The sequence below is a fragment of the Wyeomyia smithii genome, chromosome 3, assembly GCF_029784165.1.
Source record: "Wyeomyia smithii strain HCP4-BCI-WySm-NY-G18 chromosome 3, ASM2978416v1, whole genome shotgun sequence".
NCBI classification, from domain to species: Eukaryota; Metazoa; Arthropoda; class Insecta; order Diptera; family Culicidae; genus Wyeomyia; species Wyeomyia smithii.
In genome coordinates, this window is record NC_073696.1 from 205,268,416 (window position 1) to 205,294,189 (window position 25,774).

The 25,774-nt window shown below is 35.7% G+C and overlaps 1 protein-coding gene across 1 annotated transcript in view; it reads right to left on the minus strand.

Moving 5' to 3' along the window:
- Positions 1 to 25,774, minus strand: part of LOC129729976 (semaphorin-5A) — a 327,831-nt gene that overhangs the window by 220,665 nt on the left and 81,392 nt on the right. Inside the window, exon 3 of the mRNA XM_055688911.1 lies at positions 13,247 to 13,377. Within this exon, the coding sequence (XP_055544886.1) occupies positions 13,247 to 13,377 (131 nt within the window). The remainder of the gene's footprint in view (positions 1 to 13,246; positions 13,378 to 25,774) is intronic.

A 25,774-nucleotide genomic window follows, 5' to 3' on the forward strand; every position in this document is an offset into this window, starting at 1 on the left:
CCATTTTGCACAACGCTTCCATATCCATCTCAAAACTTAAATCACTGCTCAATTATTCATCTCACGACGCCCCCATATTCATCACACTACAATGCACTGTTATTCATGAATAAATAACATTATCATGAATGAACGTAGCCGCAGCCCGTCGTAGTAGGTTACCTAGATATCCGCTGTAGTTGTTTACGTGCAAATATGGTAACCTAGGTAACCACTGCAGTGCTGTCCATTTATGTCAATTATGTCGGAATAATTCAACATTTTCAGTATGATTTGTTCGTATTAACAGAAACCGATTTGGCAACTTTTGATTTTCTTCAAGGCAGTGAAATACATACAGTTGAAATTTAGGAATTGTAGAAATTCATCTCATATATTTCTGCTAATTCAAGCTGGTTTTTGGAAATTTGAGGTGAACGTTTCAAAGATTAAAGTATTCTTAGTGTAGTGAGTGATTTTGTTTAGTGAATAAAATAAAAAATGGTCCACTAGTAATGAGAAAAAATTTGGTTGGCTGCTGAACGAGTCCCGTTGTAGCAGTACAGAACAATGCGCGGATTTTGTTTTCTGAGGTAGGTGATTGAAATAAATGAATTTTCGAGTGCAGATGCCTGACTATTATATCATATTTAAAGCTTTTAAGTGAGTGCTTGAGGATTCTATTTATTGAGAAATCTAAAGTGAACTAAGAAGAATCCATTCCATGGATTAGCAGATCGATTTAGTTAGAAAATATGCGTTTTTATCGGTTTTCAATTGTGTTTTCATGTTGTATGAGATGCAGCAGTTCCCCTACATAATGCGTTAAACGATATTTGTCAAGTATTTTAACTCATTTGCCAAAAGCTATAATATTCTATAAACTTTATTTTATGAGAAGCATGTAGTTTGTTCATGCTTTTTTTCATGACAACAGCCATGCGCCTATATTAAAAAGAAGAGTTAAATTCTTCGATGGAGGCGCTTAGTCACTATACTGCTTGATGGAGACGCATCATCTAAAATCAAAAAATATATAAAATGATAATGTCTCAAACCATCCAAAAAATACAGCGAATGATCCGGAGCGGACGGCTTAACTATGAAATGCAGTGGCTTTACCCCAGACGGCAGCTCCATCGTGAGATCTGGCATCGCGGCTCTAGTGCAGCATGCTAAAACAAATATGGTAGGTACTACGAACAATACAGAAAATAATACTAATCGGAACAATCGGTATAGACCTAGGTAAACGAAAAACACAACGATTGGAAACTTGGTACTTGGAATGTTAGGACCCGCTCGAACCGGTACGCGCGCAGATCTTGACCTGAGAGCTGCGGAAGGCAAATATGGAATTCAAAAACAGAATCTTCAAATATAGCCTGGTTAACGTGCACGCACCGACAAACGATAAAACCGACGACGTATAAGAAGAGTTCTACAAGCACCTTGAGAAAACGTATGGAGAGTGCCCACAACACGACATTAAGATTGTCGTCCAAGATATGAACGCGTAAGTCGGACGGGAGGAGTCTTTCAGTCCCAGTATTAGTAGGGAAGGCCGCTGGAGAGACCCCAATGGAGAGACCTGCTCCTAGTTCGAACACATGATGATCGACGGCCAGCACTTTTCAGAAGTCATCGATGTGCGGTCTTTTCGGGGGCCGAACGTCGATTCAGATCACTCGTGGATATCTCGTGGTAGGCGGGATTTTCGTCTGGCTGTCCAACGTATTCAAATCAAGATTGAAGAGGAAGATACGTCTGAACATCCAGAGGCTACCATCGGAAGAAGTTGCAATAGAGAACACTCGGAAAGTTGATAGACGGACCGAACCGATGATCTAGTTGAGGTGGACCTGAAGTATTTTCACGACGCAGTCAGTAAAACAGCTTGGCAGATAGGTAGAGCAGTGGCATGCTGAATACCTAGAAGTGAAGGAGGAAAAGAACCGGGTCTACGCTAACACGTTAGGAGCAGCAAACCGGGTGACGCGTCAGATGCGGCAGAGATACCGGGAAGCTAGAGCTACCGAAAAAAGGACTTCACCACCGCAAGAAACTTCACTGCGATCGCGTCCTCGCAGAAGTAAAGAACTTCTTCACCAAGCACGGCTCGAGAAGGTTCTGTAGAGCGATTAACGGAATTAGGAACCGAACCGCACAAGTTCCTGCCATGTATGGAGACAGGGTGGAGCACCTGATAACCAAAAAGTCGCAGGTGAACAAAACTTCGAAGTGTTGCTGAAAGGTACGAAAGGTAGGAGTGGGCTACTGAAAATGGCTGTCTCTCCGTGACAGCAAATTTTGAACCAATTCGGTGCTCAATACAATGACAGCTCTCCGTCTCCCTTGCTCCCCGTACGTTCGGTACATAGCCCGACAGCACTGACGACAGCACACACATGCAATGCTAAACGGACTGTCGTTTTTCATATTCTTATGTCTGTTGGTTCTTCCAAGCTGTTCCAAGCCGACATTCTTTGGCACGAATCCGAGCGGGCTGTCAGGTGATTATGATTCACGAAAATAAGGCGGATGCTATAATGGATGCGAGATGATGCGAAACACGTATTTTCTTGCGTGGGGAATAATATCAACAATGGAAACACATATTAAACGATTTGCTTCATATAAATCATGACAACGGCCTAAAAAAGGAGAAACGAAGAAGTGCAGCCGATCGGCAAACTGTCAACAGCGTAAACCAAGCCAACAGGACAACCTCACAATGAACTAAACAAACTTAAAATTGTGAGCTCTCACGAATAGCTTATTCATGAGCCTCTAACAGGAAAGTATAGCTGTCAGTATAGTGTCGCACCAGTCTTTTTCCGAAGCCTGGGTAGAAGAGTTATCGAGAACCAGACAAGAAATTGCGAAGCATGGACAGGCTGTGGATCCGTCAACCGTGGACGAGATGAAAAAAAGCCCGCAGAGAGTTAAAGAATCAGACAACCCGACTTACAGGCTGAACTTTCCAAAGTCGGCAGCGAGCGGCTATACACATAGTGCAATTCACCAGATTATCCTGAGGGTCTGAAGAAAAAATAACTACGGACTGGTTGGGAGGACTCATATGCCCGATCTTTCGAGGCACAAATACCAGTGCGGTTGTCAAGTGACAGGATCTACAACGGACCACATTTTCACCTTGAAATAAATCCTCGAAAAGTTTCGAGCAAACAACATTCAGACACGACATCTGTTTACAGACTTCCAGGTAGCGTACGATTAAGTGAAACAACAAGAATTGTGGTAGATTTTGCTTGGATCTGATTTCCCAACAAAACTAGTTAAGTTGAGTCGTGCGACGGTTTCACATCAAGCGTTTTATAGCGAGTGAAATTTCAGACGCGTTTGTGACGTTTGATGGTTTGAACCAAGGGGATGAGCAGTAGTGATGAACCTGCTCGTACGCACTTAGATTAATTCGGTGCATACCACAATAGATCAAATAATGGTCATAGTAGTTCAGTGCTCTACCAGGAGAAAGAAGAGGACGGGCTTTCGAACTTGATGTTTAATGTAGCTTTGAAAGGTGCTGCACAAAAGGCAGGTGTGTAGTGGAACGACACAATCAGCGGGAAGTCTCGGTTTTATCGATCATCGGTTTTAATCGAAAAGCTGTGGAGGAGGCCTTTACGGTTCTCAGAACGAAAGCTTCGAGAATTCGACACACTGTAAACACTATCAAAACGGTGTACATTCTGGCTGGCAGAAAGTACTGTAACACTGCGGTGGTGATGGATGGGGAATTGGGGATACTTCCGAAGTGGTTGATGACTTGGCCATCTTGATACACTCGTAACGTACGCTAAGTGTGAGCCGCGAGGTGAAGAGACGGATTACGGCAGTGAACAGGGCTTTTGCAACCTACAGATCAACACAAAATTTGCAATCTACAGGACACTGATACTCCCGGTGGAGCTCTACGGAAAGGTGAGCGCATGGAGTCTTCGAGCGTAGAATGCTGCCATCAATACTCGGTGACAAACAAGAAAATGGAGTGAGTCACAGGCGCACGAATCACAAACTATACAACTACTATGCAAACACGTATGAAGGCCGATGACTTCGAAGCAGCGCTGGGTGTATGCTGTCGACGAGGTTGCCCGAGTAGCGGATGTGAAAGAGCAGCAGCCAATGACTGAATTTTTTGGAGGCGTATTTTGGATTCGAAATAGGACTATGATCTTTCACCATGAATAAAGTACCGTAAACTGGGGTGACTTTGATCAGCTAAGTAGCTTTGATCACTTTACCTTTTTTTTTTTTGAATTAATGAGTTGAATTGTACGCTCGTGGGATTTGCTGTAATCTTAACTGATAGATTTGTCTACATTTATTTTACTGATTTCGTGCTCTAAATTGGAAGCATCCTCAAATTTGATTTTAGTGATACTCTTTATTGGGAAAAGTTTGTATGTATTTTATTGCGCTTCAGCCGGTTTAGTGATTAAATCACCTAGAATTGATATGAAAAATTTATTTTTTTCAGAACAGTGAGACACTCGAGAAAGTTGTGGTAAATGTTTCTGCTAGCAACTTTGTCGGAGGAGTCGAATTTTTATTTATTATGTTATTATGTTATTGTTATATCAAATTAAAAGAGTTATTCGACAATTAACGGTTTTTCAAGGGTTAGTCCAACTTTAAATTACTTATTTGAACGCAAAAATACGCATTTAATTGAGTAAAGAGTATAAAATCATTTGTTTAATTGTACTTTCGACTGTTTTAATGAAAAAATTCTTTTGCCTGAAAATTCGTACTATTTCAAATAACTTTGTTATTCCTATGTATAAAGGTTAACAATCTTCAGCAAAAATATAAACCCATAAAAATCGCACAATTTTGTAGAAAGTCATGAAAATATAGAAAATCATGGGAAAGAGTCATAATGATCGATTTTAAATCTTTTTGGAACGAGTTGAAGGTAATTACTTCTAGTTTTAAGTAAAAAAATACCAAAAAAATAAATAAATCTGAGGTTTTTTGTATGCATAATATATAAAATTATTGAAATTTTTGTCAAATTTTTAAAAATTTCATTTATAAAGTCAAATGTGCTCTTCAATTTGAGACCAAGAGAAATTTTTTGTGTTTGCCCCAATGACAAACCAATAAAAAGCGCATATTTTTGAAGAAAAATATTGATAATTTTGAGTACTATCTCGAATCACGATGACAGCATTGCAAGTTGTTTCTCTCAAAAAAGCCCGAAAAGTCATTCAAAGACAGTTTAAGGAGAAAATTGAAATAAAAAAGTTAGAGCGCAAAATGAGTTTTTTTCAATATAAATCGGTTTTCTAAAGACATAGAAAAAACTTTGTTTTACAAAGTTGCTTCAAATTTCCGGAGCTATAACATTGTAGAACAGCTTTTAGATACTTTATTTCATCGTAAGTTGGGATCACCCTAATTTTTGATAAATTTTTAATAAGCGCTCTATCCTATGTAACAACTTTGTAAAGGAAAATTTTTCTCTAAAATATTGCTATAGAGCTCTAGACCCAAACTTCCCCCTCAATTTGGGGTCTGGACCATTGTAGCAATCTTGTAAAATGTAGCTAACAAAAGTTAAGTGCAAAAAATTAATTTTTAAATAACTTTTACAGAAAATACTCTGTAACTCTGTACCCAATGAAGATAGGAATTTTGTTGGTTCAGCAAAGATTCATATTTTTGCACGTTCTAAAACTTTTCCGAATTAACCATTCCTCTATCTCCTAACACAAAAATGTTAGTATTTTAGATATATGAAAACCTACTGTAACATATGATCGGCGTACTCTAATATGGGTGGATTGGGACAAATGGAACCTAAAGGAGTTTATAGTACTTCAGCTTAACTTCAAGGAAAACTATTGACATCAAGATTCCACTTGCCCCTTTTCAACCTATACGTTATTGAAGTTATCGAAAAAATAATCTAAAATATGATATACCTTTGTAAGGAAAAGTCCTGGAGATATATGAGCTTTAGCAAAAATGTGTGTTTTATGTGCCCTAACAATTCCTCCGAACAATACTTTCGTGTAAAATGCAACTAACAAAAGTTAAGTACAAAAAACTAACGTTTGAGTAAGTTCCATGTAATATATTTTATAACTTTGTACCGAAAGAAGATAGGATTTTCATTTGCTCAACAAAGTTTCATATTTTTGAATCTTCTACAACAGCGGTTCTCAACCTGGGGTACGCGTACCCCTGAGGGTACTCGAAAGCCTTCAGGGGGTACGCGAAAGAAAAATCAGTAATGGCGGACAAATCAATTTTTCCTTATAATACTTAATTTGTTGTTCAATCTTGCTCTTAAAACATGACTGTAGCAATCAAATAAACCTTAGTTCAATTTGCAACCTTAACTAGACTACCACAACATGATTCACCACTACTCTCTCCCACTCTGCGAGAACATTTCAAACCAGGGGGTACAATCGATATGAAAAATATCGCCAAGGGGTACGCGGAGAAAGAAAGGTTGAGTATCTCTTAACACAAAAAAGTTAATTTTTTTATTTTTAGTATAGTAAATTTTTCATACCTTTGACAATTTGCGATTATGCGGGTCATTCATACCAACAATTGTTCCGAAGACACTTTTAAGCTAGGATGAGGGTAAAAGGCGCTATGGAATAAAGTTCCACTTTTTGCCTTATTGGACCACTGTGCAATGGTCTCACCGAGATCGCAGACGTTGTAGCACTTCAGTTCCTATACTGTACTGGTGATAAACTGGATTGGCAGAGCGTGTATTAGATATAGTTTAGCATTTTATACTGTTGACACACACATTATTATCGTCACACCAAATCAGCAGAATATTGATGTCTTCCTGTGCAATGCACAGTGTGGAATCGCTGGCCATCAGCCAAAAAAATTTTTTTCGTTAGCTTTTTCATAATATTTTTTCTTTCTTGCTATAATATTCGAGTGTCTTAATCCAAAATTTGGGCGCAATATCATGAAATCTGAATTTTTTATGACACGTTACACGTTAGTACGTTACTTTGAAACGCTCTGTAGCTTCAATGATAGCTTGGATTTTTTTGACGTCAAAGGAAAAGTTGTAGTAAATATTTTGCAAAACAAACCCTTTTCATTAGTTATTGTAAAATTTTCTCATAGTAGGCCTGACACTAGAAAAAATTTAAGAAAACGTGACTTCTTGTAGAAAAGTAGCTTAAAAGTTTAGTGGCCGCAGTTTGCCACGGTTGTGACTACATTCAAAATTTAGGTAAAAACGTGAGCTTTCAAATGCATACTGTGCGCTGTAGCGCAAAACTGCGCAAATTGTGACTTTAGTGAAAAAAGCGATAGCAGATTTTTTTAGTTTTTATATTTGAAGTTGAAATTTCATCTAGAATTAATTTCAATCATAACCATGATACCCCATTAAAGAAAATTTATAATATCGTAATCAATCCGTAAGGATAAAACATAAATTTGGGCAAAAATCACAAAATTTATCAATCAAAAGTTATAAAATAAGGGTTAAACAAGAAAACAGTAAACAAATCTTTATGAAATTTCTATTATGTCAAACTTTATCACTTTCTGCAAACTTAAAACAATATTACAAACATTCAGCGCTTTTTAATTTATGATCATGAAATTCGCTAAACTGATTGAAGTAACAAATACTAGCAGCAAATTCATACCATCAAATTCCGGCTAACAATAGCCCGTTCGAAGATTGCTCTTGCTTCGCACTTGTTTGCATACAAAAGTAAAACACACATTTTGCTTTATGAGAAAAGAAACAGAGAACAGTCGTCACCCTCCGCATCTTTTCGTATTCATTTAGAACGTTGTGTCATTCCAGTGTCTTGGTTTTCAAAATCATAAATTCGTTGAATTTCATTATGGAGCCTTCAACTTCAGCGGCACCACCTAATTCAATGTCTAGTAAGTTGTCAATTCATGGTGTTATACATGTATTTAAATGTCCTCTTTCAACCATAGAAACCGGATTAGGAAGATAACATATATATAAAACAATGAAACATCGAAAATTACTAGAAGAAAGGAAAATTGCAGTGAAAGACATTTTTCCTGCTGATAAGTATAATGAACTTCAAATTTTCTGGAAACAATTCAACACGAGATTTAAGCAATCATAGCGGAAGATAATGATGATGATGATTTTCTCAATTTGTAATTAGTTTGTATTACTTATGTTGTTTCAATTTATTAAAAAAATATATATATTTAGGTAATTTCAATTTAAGGAGTAAATGTAGTAATGAAGATAGAAAATTAAACTAACTGAAAATATGATTGTAGAAACTACGAAAAATATAGTTCAGCAGGTGGGACACGAACCCACAACTTCCAATATCCGGTCAGATGTGTTCCCGTTACACCACCGCAGAACGTTAAAGACGTAGTTCTAGAATCGAGTTTTGTATCGCTTATCCAATTCTCGCACTTCGTACATTTACTCAGTAGAGACTATTATTTATAGCTGGCTATTGTTTCAACACCCTCAGTGGAAGTTGGAATGACTTCTCAGTGTGAGAGATAGAAACGTGCCAGTAAGTTGCCATCTCTACCAGCAGCAACATCGACTTGCGTCACAAACATTTTTACTTTTCTTTTTTCGACTCTAAGCAAAGTCATGCTATTTTTTAATTTCAATTTAAGGAGTAAATGTAGTAATGAAGATAGAAAATTAAACTAACTGAAAATATGATTGTAGAAACTACGAAAAATATAGTTCAGCAGGTGGGATATTTAGGTAAAATTTGTTTAGTTCGAGGGGTCGTCCATAAATTACGTATTTTTTTCTTCAATGGGGAGGACGCCCGGTGGCATTACTTGTAGTCAAAGATCATAAAATTCTATAAAAAAGGAAAAAAGTGCCAAAAAATTTTAAAAATTGGATTTCGTGCTTTATGGACGGCCCCAAACAAAAAATGGATGCCAAATTCGTGTTCAGCGCCCCAAAATTATGTAAATACTAAGTTTTTGTCGCATTTACCGACACTTTTTTTGCTTTGCCAGCCTTTGTATGGAGCTGCCCCACTGTGCAGTGCGGTCCTCCGTAGGCACAACTACACGAAATACTTTAAAGTCATCCGCGGAAGAGAGTTTCGAAGGAATATGAGCAGATACAGATCATTTACGTAGATGTTAAAAAACAGCGATCCAAGAAAACTACCTAGGGGCACGCCAGACGTGATACAAAATGAGCAGGATCGATCTGAGTCGACCACAATCTATATGAGGTGCGGCCGAATAAGCTAAACAGAATCCAGTCCAAAATCTATTTTAGAAAACCAATATACTTAATTTTTTTTCGACGACATGATAGTGAGGAACGATATCGAATGCTTTCGCAAAATCAACGTACACCACGTCGATTTGCCTCCTTAATTCTGTTTTCCATGGTAGTGCGGTAACATGTTATTGTAGTGTGTTTGTTTGTTGTAACAGTTTGTTGTAGTTAAGCGATGTGTCATGAAACCGTGCTGGCTGTCGGATATGAGGGGTGCTGATACCGTATACAGCAGATTGTGTAAGTACAAGATTCTCGAAGGCTTTGCCCAAACAACACTATATTGAAACACCACGGTAGTTTGTTACTCGGTTTACTCGGCAAATAGGAGTGACAGATGCAGTTTTACAAATTGCAAGGAACGTCCAGTTTTTCAGGAACAGCGGTGGAATGCCACTAGTCCCGAGTTTATATTTTTTTGTTTCGATGTTATGAATGGCAATCTTCACTTCATCTGATGTGAACTGGATAAAAGAAAAGCTAATATCTCGGAGGAAATTTGAGTGAAACGGTTGTACCGTGGTCTAGGTGATGAGTTACTGAAAACACTGCCGGAGTAAAGGGCGAAGAGGTTTGCCGCTTTAGAGCTAGACTGAACATCGTTTACGTTGGATGGAATGCAAGAAGATGACTTTCGTTTTTCCGTAAAATCCCAGCAGTGTGAGGTATCTTGTTCTACACCGGCCTGGATCCTGGAAAAATAATTTTCGTGATTGACTTGTAGAACCGTTTTATACAAAAAAAAATTTCTGTCGCTGTCAGTTTTTTTTAGTAAGAAACTGTGGCGTGCTTAATCGTGTTAATCGTAGAGCTGTGGCTCTCAGAAAAGAAACTGCGAAATTTGGACTTGCCATAAGCATAGGACACTAATCCTCCCAGTGGCACTCTACGAACATAAATCGTGGACGAAGAAGGAGGCTGATCGGCGAGCGCATGAGGTTTTCGAGAGTAGAATCCTGCGACCAATACTTGGTGATGAAGTGTACGAAGTATACAAACACGCTTACGATTTACCGAAAACTTAAAGTCAGACCTTGCACATAGAATGATCTTAGACCATCCGACTTTTGCATGTTGGAGCGGAAAACAAGATTGTCTGTTTTACTAAGATTGTGAACTATTCCATTAGAAAGCGCGTGAAAAAAACAGTAACAATGTACATATTTTTACCGCAGTAGCTCAAATCCAAAAAGTATTAAAAAAACTTTCGGCTCCCTAGAAATCTAAATCTGAAGGACGAATACTCAGAACTGCTAAACCTCGCTATCGTGCAAAAATTTAAGTAAATACAGATGCGCAAAGAATGAAACCCAAAATTGCACATGGACCGTGAAATCGAAGCTTCAAATACGATTTATTAAACTTTTCACTGCGTACGTGAAGTCGTGCAAAAAGTGAAACTTCAACTGCTCTGAGGCTTCACTCCCGAAGTTAAGTTGAGATCAAATTTTGCATGGGACAAAAATAATCTACTCTAAGGTCAAGAATCCAGGGACCAACGGATCCATCTAAATTTTCGGACCCTCACTCCCCATATGTAACGAAACGTAACGTCAACACCTACCGCTTTTGGAGAGTCTCTCAACGGAGTTTTGGTAAGTACCCCCCCCCCCTCAATGTAACAAATTGTAACGGTTGAGGAAACCCCCCTCCCCCCTATGAGAGTTACGTAATTTATGGATGCCGTCTAATGCGTTTTTCGATTAAAAAAAAATAATTTATTTTTGCATGGCTAACATATAAATAGAGTCGTGCATAAAATCAATGAAAACATACTATTAGCTAAACAGCAGTGTCTTCTTGCTCACACACATTCATCGGTACTCTCTTAAGCATTCCAGCGAAAGGTAGCATAATAAACTGACGGCTTGTAAAATGTCTTGTCGTTTGCTTAATTTGAGTTATTTTTTGTCGACACTCACGCAAAGGTAACATTTCAGCGCCTCGAACCCTCTTCTTCAATGAAATAGAGGCGAGAAAAAAAAAGCACCCAAGCCAAACCATGCGAAAAACGATCGCCTTGATATGTAAATATTTTGTGATTATCATAATTGCTGCAATTTCTAACGAGAGCTACCGCGCGTACACAAACTGACTCCAAGCCCCACAGGTTAGACACACACACAGCAGATTAGTGGAATATTTTGCAACAAGTATTTTTTGCTGAAACACTACTCCAACCGCTACTGATATGCTAGTTGTTAAGCTGTCGCGGCAGAAGATTGAGTGTATCGCTGCGGTTGCTTGAAAGCTGGCCTTTCGGTGGATCAGGCTAATGTTTCCCCTTGGAGATAGCTAGGAAGATAGAATTGGTCTAATAAAAGCCATGTGAAAAATTCAAATGTGTTTTTTAACAACCAGAATAACGTTTCTTTGCTCTTTTGTTGTGACCCCTTGAACAGTTTTTTTTTGGATTCTCTTCAAGAACTGTAACATCCCATTACGTTTCACAGTATTTCATAACCTGTATCGCAAAGCTTCTGAGCTGGATTTCATGAAATTCCACCGCTGTAACTCAAACCAAGTGCTCTGTTGGGTTTCAATTCAATGAAGCAGCAATCGGCTTAGTTGCTGCCCTCTTCAACGTCGGTGCCGATTGCGCACGTGACCATATGAGACAGATGTTGGGTGGAATGCACCCCGGCCGTGTACGGTATATCGATTTCTTGTTTCAACATTTTTTCTCTACTCTGCTGTCCCCTAGGCGGATGGCACCTGACAGGTTATGATGCATTACTACAACCTGATGACGCTGGCGACGGTGACGATCGTGGTTGAATTTTAAGTGATTACCCGGAAAACAGTAACCGCTGCCAGCCAGGGGAAACGGTTCTTGTCCGTGATCATTACCGCCCGCTCGAAATGGGGTCAGTCCGTAAATGGCGTTGGACTCACAGCAGCCTATTGGAACTGGAATGATCTTAAAAATAGTTGACAACCAGCTTCGAATCACGAAGATCGCATGCAGTCACGTTCCGAAAAAAAGAGTATGTTGACTGCCTTATACCTTACGTACTGAGGGCGCAACAAAATGCGAGATTGAATTTAATGAACAGTAATTAAATCGGCTCCAATTACCATAAAAGAAAGGGTAGCGATCCAGTGAACAGTCTATTGAATACTTCTTTCGGTTGTTCGAGAAGCTTGTTCCCGGTGAAGGTCGTTGCTGCGCCTTTCGCCGAGTTGCCACTACGCCCTTATTCTGTGAAGAGGCGTTTGCTAAATTGCTGCAACGTTTCTGCTAAGGACGATCACTATTTTCCCATTCGCAGAATGGGGCCATTCTGCGCAGAAAAAGAAAGGACCAACAAAATGTGCAAACCGATTACATCTTCATATCCTCGGGACGGTCATAATTTAATTTTAGCGGAACGGTGATTGAACTTATTAATCACTGCCTTTCGGTGCACCTCACCAGTTTGGTTTCGTTGGTGCGATGAAGGGAGGGTGCGTGTAAGTAAAAATAAACGAAATTATGAATGGGTGATTGGAACCGGAATTCATTCTCACGGTCAGGCCCAAGCAGGTCTGGAAGCAATCGGGAAGCCACACCACCTAGTTGTTTTGTTTTAAACTTGACCATACGCGGCTTCTGACTGGGTGTACAGCCTTGGATGTGCTATTTCGGTGTAAGTATGATGGAGTGAAGATGAATTCTTCAGATACTGTTATTTGTTTTATTGGATTACTCCAATAATTTCGTCTTCTTTGTTGCATATGCATACCAAAAAACTAGTTTGATATATTTTTTGTTTTTTTTGTGTGTGTTAAAAATTAAAAATATGTGAAGCGTTCAAAAAGAGTTCAAAAAATCTTGAAATCTGAACTGAAGTGCAATTCTTAAGATATGTTGATACCATAAAATAACTTAATCATAACATTTTGACATACAACTACGCATTTTAATAGACTCCTGATTTCATAGCCCAACATCTAACTAAAATTATCATTATCATGAAAAAAATATGTTAAGCCTACCTTGATATGAGATAAATCGAAAATCGTTTTCTGATGATCCAGGCGTAACTGATAATGCTACGAACACCAACACTATTCGTGTCACCGAACGTACATAACCGAAATGTGTGGATCGGTGCCAGGAAGACATTCTGTGAAAAAAAAAAACAAAAAGAAAGTGGTAAAGAATTTTCAATTTATGGTCTTAACATTAAAATATGTATATAAATGAAACATTATAATTTCATAGAAATAACGGTTTTTTCTAAGCGTGAAGTTTACGTAACCATATTTGTACTTGTTCCCGCTTAAAGAACGGCGTTATCTTATCACTCTCGGAACTACTTTACTTACTTAATGGAGCTCAAACGGTTGATACTATCTTAAGTTCACTCTGACATTCAACAAGAGGTGGGCTGTTCCCCATAATTTGCGCGTAGCGCTGTAAATAATCTTCCAAACCAAGTTTTTTGTTTACAAGCTTATAACAACTGAGCAGTTAGCTAAGCTCTCAAGCCTTCGACATATAACAAATTTACATCGAACAAGTCAGTACCAGAGCGACACTGTGTCTATTTACGCACCGCCTGTTGGCACTGATAAGGCGACAAACCGTTATCAATGTTTTTTTACGATCTTACGCTAGTACAAGCTGCCAGCCACTTGATGTACAGTTCCAAGGAAAAGACCATGTTATTTCACATTTTATTGAAGCTTGAATTGCGCCATAATCATGAACAGTTTATGGTCGAATACGGCCATCTCGGTACAATGCGCATTGAACTTTTTTTGGAAATTTTACTGTTTTGACGCTCATGCGTGACAATCAATCGCAATAAAATTAGATAGATTTGAACAAACAATCGAAACATATCGGAATATATTCGTCACACCTGATGCAGGATCGATGCTTATAGATTCAACCGACAATGATATGGGTAGACAATTTCATTTATCACATCAACTAATCGCCTTTTTTTTCCTGTTTGTGTATTTTTCTAATTCCTACTCTCACGGTCACGCTGGTCAACAAAATATTCTCACGATCAGTTTCAGATCATAATCTACTGACCGGTTAAGAATGGGAGAAAAAAAAGAAATTGATTCCAGAATCGATCGAATGCAGATCAATATTTGAACTAAAATAACCTCAAATAACCCTGATAATGAAACGACGACTTTTTAGTTTGAGGTGATGATTTGATGGAACTATTTTGGATAGCCTACCGTAGGACGCTAGGCCTTCGACGTTTGTCTTGGTATAGACTTTTTTTATTGAAAATATTTGACTGATTAGAATTGACACCAAATGAGCTTACTAATCTTTTCAGTGAGCGAGTGTATTTTTTTTTCGTTTAACTTGCTATCGAAAATAAGCACAGTACTAATCGTTTCGAGAGTTTCTCTGTTATTGAAGGATTACACCACATATCTTGCTGCGGCAGCATATTGACTACGAATTTGAGAGTTTAAAAGTGAATGTCACAGAAAAATACGAGAACAAGCATTGAGTAGCCACGTTTTGGATTTATAGTACTTGCCTCATCATTATAAAATAATGTTTCTTCATAACTAGACAGCGTTTCAATCTATTATCTAAATCTGACATTACTATCTATCATCTATCTTCTATCATCTATCATCTATCATCTATCATCTATCATCTATCATCTATCATCTATCATCTATCATCTATCATCTATCATCTATCATCTATCATCTATCATCTATCATCTATCATCTATCATCTATCATCTATCATCTATCATCTATCATCTATCATCTATCATCTATCATCTATCATCTATCATCTATCATCTATCATCTATCATCTATCATCTATCATCTATCATCTATCATCTATCATCTATCATCTATCATCTATCATCTATCATCTATCATCTATCATCTATCATCTATCATCTATCATCAATCATCAATCATCTATCATCTATCATCTACCATCTATCATCTATCATCTATCATCTATCATCTATCATCTATCATCTATCATCTATCATCTATCATCTATCATCTATCATCTATCATCTATCATCTATCATCTATCATCTATCATCTATCATCTATCATCTATCATTTATCATCTATCATCTATCATCTATCATCTATCATCTTTCATCTTTCATCTATCATCTATCATCTATCATCTATCATCTATCATCTATCATCTATCATCTATCACCTATCATCTATCATCTATCATCTATCATCTATCATCTATCATCTATCATCTATCGTCTATCATCTATCATCTATCATCTATCATCTATCATCTATCATCTATCATCTATCCTCTAGCATCTATCATCTATCATCTATCATCTATCATCTATCATCTATCATCTATCATCTATCATCTATCATCTATCATCTATCATCTATAATCTATCATCTATCATTTATCATCTGTTATCTATCATCTATCATCTCTCATCTCTTATCTGTTATCTATCATCTATCATCTATCATCTATCATCTATCATCTATCATCTATCATCTATCATCTATCATCTATCATCTATCATCTATCATCTAGCATCTATCATCTATCATCTAGCATCTATCATCTATCATCTATCATCTACCATCTATCATCTATCATCTATTATCTGTCATATATTATCTGTCATCTATCATTTATCATCTATTATCTATCATCTATTCTCTGTCATCTATTATCTGTCATCTATCATTTATCATCTATTATCTATCATCTATCATCTATCATCTCTCATCTATTATCTATCAGCTATAATCTATCATCTATCATCCATCATCTATCATCTATCATCTATCATCTATCATCTATCATCTATCATCTATCATCTATCATCTATCATCTATCATCTATCATCTATTATCTATCATCTATCATCTCTCATCTATCATCTATCATCTATCATCTATCATCTATCATCTATCATCTATCAAATATCATCTATCAACTATCATCTATAATCTCTCATCTATCATCTATCATCTAGCATCTATCATCTATTCTCTAGAATCTAGCATCTAGCATCTATCATCTATAATCTATCATCTATCATCTATCATCTTTCATCTATCTTCTATCTTCTATCTTCTATCTTCTATCATCTATCATCTATCATCTATCATCTATCATCTATCATTTATCATCTGTCATCTATCATCTATCATCTATCATCTATCATCTATCATCTATCATCTATCATCTATCATCTATCATCTATCATCTATCATCTATCATCTATCATCTATCATCTATCATCTATCATCTATCATCTATCATTTATCATCTGTCATCTATCATCTATCATCTATCATCTATCATCTATCATCTATCATGTATCATCTATCATCTATCATCTATCATCTATCATCTATCATCTATCATTTATCATCTATTTCTATCATCTATCATCTATCATCTATCATCTATCATCTATCATCTATCATCTATCATCTATCATCTATCATCTATCATCTATCATCTATCATCTATCATCTATCAACTATCATCTATAATCTCTCATCTATCATCTATCATCTATCATCTATCATCTATCATCTATCATCTATCATCTATCATCTATCATCTATCATCTATCATCTATCATCTATCATCTATCATCTATCATCTATCATCTATCATCTATCATCTAACATCTATCATCTATCATCTATCATTCATCTATCATCTATCATCTATCAGCTATCATCTATCATCTATCATCTATCATCTATCATCTATCATCTATCATCTATCATCTATCATCTATCATCTATCATCTATCATCTATCATCTATCATCTATCATCTATCATCTATCATCTATCATCTATCATCTATCATCTATCATCTATCATCTATCATCTATCATCTATCATCTAACATCAATTATATATCATCTATCAGTTATCGTTTATCATCTATCATCTATCATCCATCATATATCGTATCATCTATCATCTATCATCTATCATCTATCATCTATCATCTATCATCTATCATCTATCATCTATCATCTATCATCTATCATCTATCATCTATCATCTACCATCCATCATCTATCATCTATTATCTGTCATCTATTATCTGTCATCTATCATCTATCATCTATCATCTAGCATCTATCATCTATCATCTAGCATCTATCATCTATCATCTATCATCTATCATCTATCATCTATCATCTATCATCTATCATCTATCATCTACCATCTATCATCTATCATCTATCATCTATCATTTATCATCTATAATCTATCATCTATCATCTATCATCTATTATCTATCATCTATCATCTATCATCTATCATCTCTCATCTCTCATCTCTCATCTATTATCTATTATCTATCATCTATCATCTATCATCTATCATTTATCATCTATTTCTATCATCTATCATCTAGCATCTATCATCTATCATCTTTCATCTATCATCTATCATCTATCATCCATCATCTATCATCTATCATCTATCATCTATCATCTATCATCTATCATATAACATCTATCATCTCTATTATCTATCATCTATCATCTTTCATCTATCATCTATCATCTATCATCTATCATCTATCATCTATCATCTATCATCTATCATCTATCATCTATCATCTATCATCTATCATCTATCATCTATCATCTATCATCTATCATCTATCATCTATCATCTATCATCTATCATCTATCATTTATCATCTATCATCTATCATCTATCATCTATCATCTATCATCTATCATCTATCATCTATCATCTATCATCTATCATCTATCATCTATCATTTATCATCTATTTCTATCATCTATCATCTATCATCTATCATCTATCATCTATCATCTATCATCTATCATCTATCATCTATCATCTATCATCTATCATCTATCATCAATCATCTATCATCTATCATCTATCATCTATCATCTATCATCTATCATCTATCATCTATCATCTATCATCTATCATCTATCATCTATCATCTATCATCTTTCATCTATCATCTATCATCTATCATCTATCATCTATCATCTATCATATAACATCTATCATCTCTATTATCTATCATCTATCATCTATCATCTATCATCTATCATCTATCATATAACATCTATCATCTCTATTATCTATCATCTATCATCTTTCATCTATCATCTATCATCTATCATCTATCATCTATCATCTATCATCTATCATCTATCATCTATCATCTATCATCTATCATCTATCATCTATCATCTATTATCTATCATCTATCATCTCTCATCTATCATCTATCATCTATCATCTATCATCTATCATCTATCATCTATCATCTATCATCTATCATCTATCATCTATCATCTATCATCTATCATCTATCATCTATCATCTATCATTTATCATCTATTTCTATCATCTATCATCTATCATCTATCATCTATCATCTATCATCTATCATCTATCATCTATCATCTATCATCTATCATCTATCATCTATCATCTATCATCTATCATCTATCATCTATCATCTATCATCTATCATCTATCATCTATCATCTATCATCTATCATCTATCATCTATCATCTATCATCTATCATCTCTCATCTATCATCTATCATCTTTCATCTATCATCTATCATCTATCATCTATCATCTATCATATAACATCTATCATCTCTATTATCTATCATCTATCATCTTTCATCTATCATCTATCATCTATCATCTATCATCTATCATCTATCATCTATCATCTATCATCTATCATCTATCATCTATCATCTATCATCTATCATCTATCATCTATCATCTTTCATCTATCATCTATCATCTATCATCTATCATCTATCATCTATCATATAACATCTATCATCTCTATTATCTATCATCTATCATCTATCATCTATCATCTATCATCTATCATCTATCATATAACATCTATCATCTCTATTATCTATCATCTATCATCTTTCATCTATCATCTATCATCTATCATCTATCATCTATCATCTATCATCTATCATCTATCATCTATCATCTATCATCTATCATCTATCATCTATCATCTATCATCTATCATCTATCATCTATCATCTATCATCTATCATCTATCATCTATCATCTATCATCTCTCATCTATCATCTATCATCTTTCATCTATCATCTATCATCTATCATCTATCATCTATCATCTATCATATAACATCTATCATCTCTATTATCTATCATCTATCATCTTTCATCTATCATCTATCATCTATCATCTATCATCTATCATCTATCATCTATCATCTATCATCTATCATCTATCATCTATCATCTATCATCTATCATCTATCATCTATCATCTATCATCTATCATCTATCATCTATCATCTATCATCTATCATCTATCATCTATCATCTATCATCTATCATCTATCATCTATCATCTTTCATCTATCATCTATCATCTATCATCTATAATCTATCATCTATCATCTATCATCTATCATCTATCATCTATCATCTATCATCTATCATCTATCATCTATCATCTATCATCTATCATCTATCATCTATCATTTATCATCTATTTCTATCATCTATCATCTATCATCTATCATCTATCATCTATCATCTATCATCTATCATCTATCATCTATCATCTATCATCTATCATCTATCATCTATCATCTATCATCTATCATCTATCATCTATCATCTATCATTCATCTATCATCTATCATCTAGCATCTATCATCTCTCATCTCTCATCTATCATCTATTATCTAGAATCTATCATCTATCATCTAACATCAATTAAATATCATATATCAGTTATCATTTATCTTCTATCATCTATCATCCATCAACTATCATCTATCATTTATCAGCTATCATCGATCATCTATAATCTATCATCTATCATCTATCATCTGTCATCTATCATCTATCATCTCTCATCTATCATCTATCATCTATCTCTTATCATCTCTCATCATTTCTCATGATCACTCATCATCTCCCTTGATCTCCCCTGATCTCTCTTGATCTCTCTAAATCTCGCTTCATCTCTATTGAACTCTCTTAAACTTCCTTGAGCGCTCATGATCTCTATTGAACTCTCTTGATGTCTTTTGATGTTTGTTTATCTCCCTTGATTTCTCCTGATCTCTTTTGATCACTCCTGATTTCTCTTGATCCCTCCTGATCCCCTTTGATCACACCTAATCTCTCTTGATATATCTTGACCCCTTTTGATCTCTCCTGGTCTGTTTTGTTCTCTCTTGATCTCTTTCGCTCTCTCTTGATCTCTCTTGATCTCTCTTGATCTCTGTTGATCTTTCTTGACCTTTCTTAATCTCCCTTGATTTCTCTTGATCTCTCTTAATCTCTTTTGATCTTACTCGAGCTCTCGTGAGCTCTCTTGTTCTTTCTTGATCCCTCTTGAACTCGCTTGGTCTCTCTTGATCTCTCTTGATCTTTCTAAACTCTCTTGATCTCACTGATGAGTTATTGTACAATTTTTCATTAATAATGATTTGTTTTTGCTTCAAGCGTAAATTTTTAATAGGCCTATGCGAAAATTTATACTTTATAATTAAATCTGATTTTAGGAGAAGGCACACTGAAAGAGAACCGGAGATAGTTTAGCGAGGAAATTTTTAATATTAATAAACAACATTTTATTTTGTAAATGAGTAACGTATGTAATTCGACGAGGATGCGAAAAATAAACCAGGACAGAAGGTGTGTCTTAAGCAGGTATTAGACGATGCAAATATTTGCTATTTTTGGTACGATCTTTATTTGCACAAAATAAAATCTGTATTGAAAAATAGCAAATTTTTGCTTCGTCTAATACCTGCTTTAGACTTAGAAAAATGTTTCCTTATTTATCCAATCCTCATTACATATACTGCCTAAAAAACGTTGTCATTTGCTTTTTTTCATCCATGGCTTACTCTATTTTCCTGTATGAACTCCTCACTTCGACCAGAATCGTTGATCTATTGTGAGATATGTCCAGGTATCTGCTGTACCCCGCACTTCTATTACAGTGCTTTTTCGATTTTTTTGCTTTTCATCCCTTGTTTTTATCACTACTCGCCAAATTCACGCTCGGTTTTGTCAGGCTTTCTATTTCGATTTTGTTCTATTTTATTATAAGCTAACTTTTTTGTTATTCCCATAAAGTTTTGAACTTATATTTTATTAAACTATGAAAGTGCATTATTTTCCTCAAAATATTATCAATATGAATTGTTTGATGTTAAATTGTATCCAACAAAAAACGGTGTTCATCATTTCGCCAAATTCACGGTGATTTTTTTTTAATCGTGATAAATTAGAAAAAAACACTGCATTAGCATTTTTGCTATTCAGAAGTGGCATTCTTATTATTTATCGGTGCTTGAGTGTTATAAGATTTTATCCTTCCTTTCATACGCTTACTGCTCTACTATACAGAGTTTCGTTCCTCCTGCCAAATATCGCCACCTAAAATTTTCTGGAGAAGTTTCGTTGGGTGACCTTCTGGCCAGTTTTATTACAAAGAGACTAAGATGCCCATGAACCCATCATCCGCTTGACAAAGTGGACTTTGTAACCTTGCGGCTACGCAGCTCCCAAATAATTATTGTAATTTTGATTTATTTAATTCTAAATGGAAATGGTTCGGTTTATTTCTTCAGGGTGAACGGTTTGTTTTTCTCAATAATAATATAATATAATCTTATTGTTATTGTTTTTCTCATTAGCAATAAGACAAAATTTTGAAAGTCAAGTTAATACTTCTAGGTTACGGTTTCCAGGCAAGTTCATAAAAACTTAGGTTTGGGCGCTTTAATCGTAATCAAAGATATAAAGCATTTTTTGCAATCACATTTGAAAGGAACTGCTAGGTTTATCGATCGAATAATTCTATTTTCACTTATGTGAGCAATCAATGAAAATATCGTCCCGTGGATTACAGTGTCTGATACCCATCCTAGTGAAAACTTCCGACCGGCTACCAACCAACGCGGTGCACCGTTGAAATCGGTTGTCGCTAATTAAATCATTTCCCGCAGCTTCCAGACTGGTCCGATTCGCTAACAACACTGATGTGAACTCGAACAAATTTGAATACAAATTATCCGTCGCCCGTTAGGAATGGAGCGGAAGTTTTTTTTTCATCTTTAACTTCCTATGCGGCACGTCTACTGTGGCAAGTTTTCCCGCCGAGTCACGAGTAGCCGCTGCTTTGCGGCGGCAGCAGATATGATAAAAAACAACGTCCACACTTTGCGGAACAACTCGGTGTGGCTGTGGCTTCGGCAGATCCTATGCAGGTTATACTGTCGCAAGTGGGAAATAGAAAAAAACAACAGCAATGATGGGAATGCCTCCAGCTATTAATACATATGTAACGAAATCCAAGTGCAAAACGTATAGACAAACAAACGGTTGGATTATGTTTATTTAGGTAGAGCATTCGGGCGAAAGATACCTCTAATGTAGAAGGTAAATATTTATCATCACGAGTACGGAGGAGCAGATGTAATGCACTCCACTAGTTTTGTACCACAGTGAACCAAGCAACGATTTACCCCGTTACCCTCACAACGCACGAATATTCAGCAAAGTTTCGATGTTTGGAGAAAGGTAATAATCAAATATCCACGCTTTGTCGTTGATCGCTTTCCTAACCTGAAAGCATTGTATTGTTCGATTTCTGGTGAACATATTTGAATAGAAATTAGAAGCTTGCATTAACGAAACAAATTATGCCTGCCAGCTAATAATCCGGTGCCAAGTGTGGTGGTTTGGATGCAAAAAAAAAAGAGTTACAATCGATGTCCATGTTGGGAGTTGTAACACAACCGGATTTGGTAAAAATATGAGAAGCCCACAAAAAACCGTCAAGCAGGTCTAAGGGCATAGAGTAAGTTTTCTTCGTACAGGTCGATGTCATAATGATTGTGGCTAGGGTAGTCACTGTTGCTAAGTCGTTCATTGGTCCGTGTAAGCCGCATTGTAGGTGAGTAGCATTTCCAGTTACTCACACCTTGCAACGACATATTTCATGCTTCATCGCAGTCTGTTGTAACGAATCCTAGTTAGTAGTCGTGCAGAAATTCTTATTAGCAGCAATAGGCCCGTAATTAGTTTAAACATAGACCATTTGCTTAGTTTCGCCCCAATAGCAACAAGTCGCACGAGCAAGGCTGTGGCAATATAAAAAGAATTATAGAGCTTTGCTCGGTACGAGTCCAATTCCCGTAATTAGTATCATTCGAATTGAAACTGACTTTCCGCTTGGATCGGTTGAACATGAATATTAAGTAATTAGTAATGGTATAATCTTGTTCGCTGGTTAGTACTAGAACAACTGGCAAAGTATGTCAAACAAAAGCTCTACAGTTGGAACTTGGACGACCGAAATTCCCTGCATTTGCAGTACATCCAAAATTTTCGAAAACTTGGTATTGTAAACGTCATAACTTCTCCTCTGTAAGATATGTATAACAGATCCAAAATCCGCTAGGAATTGCTCTTAATAAGGTAGGAACGTCAACCAATTTCCAACTCAAAGTAAAAAAACACCATTTTCTCCAAAACATTCTCTTCGTTTTAAAATTTGTCACTATTTGATAAATAGTGTTAAAACATTTATAACATGAAAATTTAAACTAATTGAAATTGAAATAGTATATTTGTCTATGAAACATTTTCAAAGTGAAACAGTGTTGGATATGAAAAAGTGTTGTTGAAAAAACGCCTGTTTCTTAAGAATGCTAATTTTAAAATATTAAGAAGAGTTTCAGGCAACCGAGTGATCTACCATAAAAATTTAAGTTGGTATCATTTTTTTTTTTCAGTGCTAAATCACAATTTCAATTATGTCAATATTTTTTTATAACAATGCAGACAATTTCCAAAAAGTCATCACTTGTTAACATTTCTTAAACTCTTGTCAATATCATATGTCCATGAGACGCTTGCTCAGAGGCAAAAAAACGAGAAATATACCGAACATGAAAAATTTTTTGTTAAACAAACTTTTTTACCTTTACAGTACTCATTTTTAAATATTAAAAAAATAGGGCAAATATTTTTATGTATCTTAAACAGTAAATTTGAAAAAACCTGAGAAGACCGTTTTTTGAATCTCTCATTGTTTCGAAAAAAAAAATTTTTTTAGTTTAGGATCTCAAGTTTTTTTCCAATATTTTTGAAACAAAATGAGGACAATTTTTTGAAAGTAATTCCCTGACAGCTTTTCTCTAGCTCTTATCATTATTGAGATATAACGATTCATAAAAAAAGTTTAAAAATTTCAGCCTTTTTTTCTAGATGAACGCAAAGCTCGAATGTTAAGTTGGTCTACACATTCACATATGTCTAAAAATTCTGAGCGAGTGCTTCTGAATTACACTCAAACTGGAAAAAATGGAGGATTATAACTTTTAACCATTCCTGCAAATTTTGGTGCTTATAGCAAAGATATTGTTTTCAGAGACTGAAACGAGTTTTCCTGTAAGCAATCGTAGTAGCGACGGATCCGACGAGCAATTACTCTGCGGGCTTTTGACTGCATTCAGTAGGGGCACCAAAATTCACACGAATGATTAAGAAGCTATCTTATTAGGAAAACTTTTTTTAACATTTGTCGACCAGGGTTATTCATTCAATTTTGTTTAACTCAAGAAACGAATTGTGTGATATTTATTACACATTTTGATGATTTCATAAATAATTCAATTTTTTAAATTATAATTCTAAATAACTCTGAAACACTTGACGAACCTTTTTTAATTTTTTATAAATAACTACTAGAATCAATTAACATCATTAGAACACAATTATTTGTGTAAAGTTTGACGCTGGAGAAATACTTATAATTAAACTTAGGCTAAAAAAAGCGTGTCTTACACTTAGTTTTGACATAATTTCAAGTTTCTACCAAAAAACAATAACAATTGTTTTTTTTTACTTTTTTCTCTTTTCCCTTTCTTTCTCTTCCTCTCTATATCTCTCTCTTCCTCTCTCTAATTTCCCTTGTCTCTCTCTCTTCCCCTCTCCATCTCGCACTCCTTCTCTCTCTCGCTTTTTCTCTTCCCGTCACTACCTCGCACTCCTCCTTTCTCTCCCTCTCTCCCTCTCTCTCTGTCCCACTTTTCACTCTCACCTTCACTCTCTCTCTTTTTCTCTCTTCCTTTTTTCCTTTCTTCCTCTTTTTCTCTCTTCCTCTTTTCCTCTCTTCCTCTTTTCCTCTCACCCTCTTTTCCTCTCACCCTCTTTTCCTCTTTCCCTTTTTTCCTCTTTTCCTCTAACCCTCTTTTCCTCTTTCTTCCCTTTTTTAGCTCTTCCCTTTTTCAGCTCTTCTCTCTTCCTCTCTCTCTCTTTCTCTTTTTCTTGATCTCTTCCTATCTTTCTCCCTCTCTTTCTTCCTATCTATCGTTCTCAATGTCTTTTCATGTCCCTCTCTATCCCTGTCTATCTTTTTACCAGTTTCTACTTCTCCTATCCCTTCCCTCTCCCTGTCGCTCTCTTTTCCTCTCACTCTACCCCCTTCTCTCTCTCTACCTCACT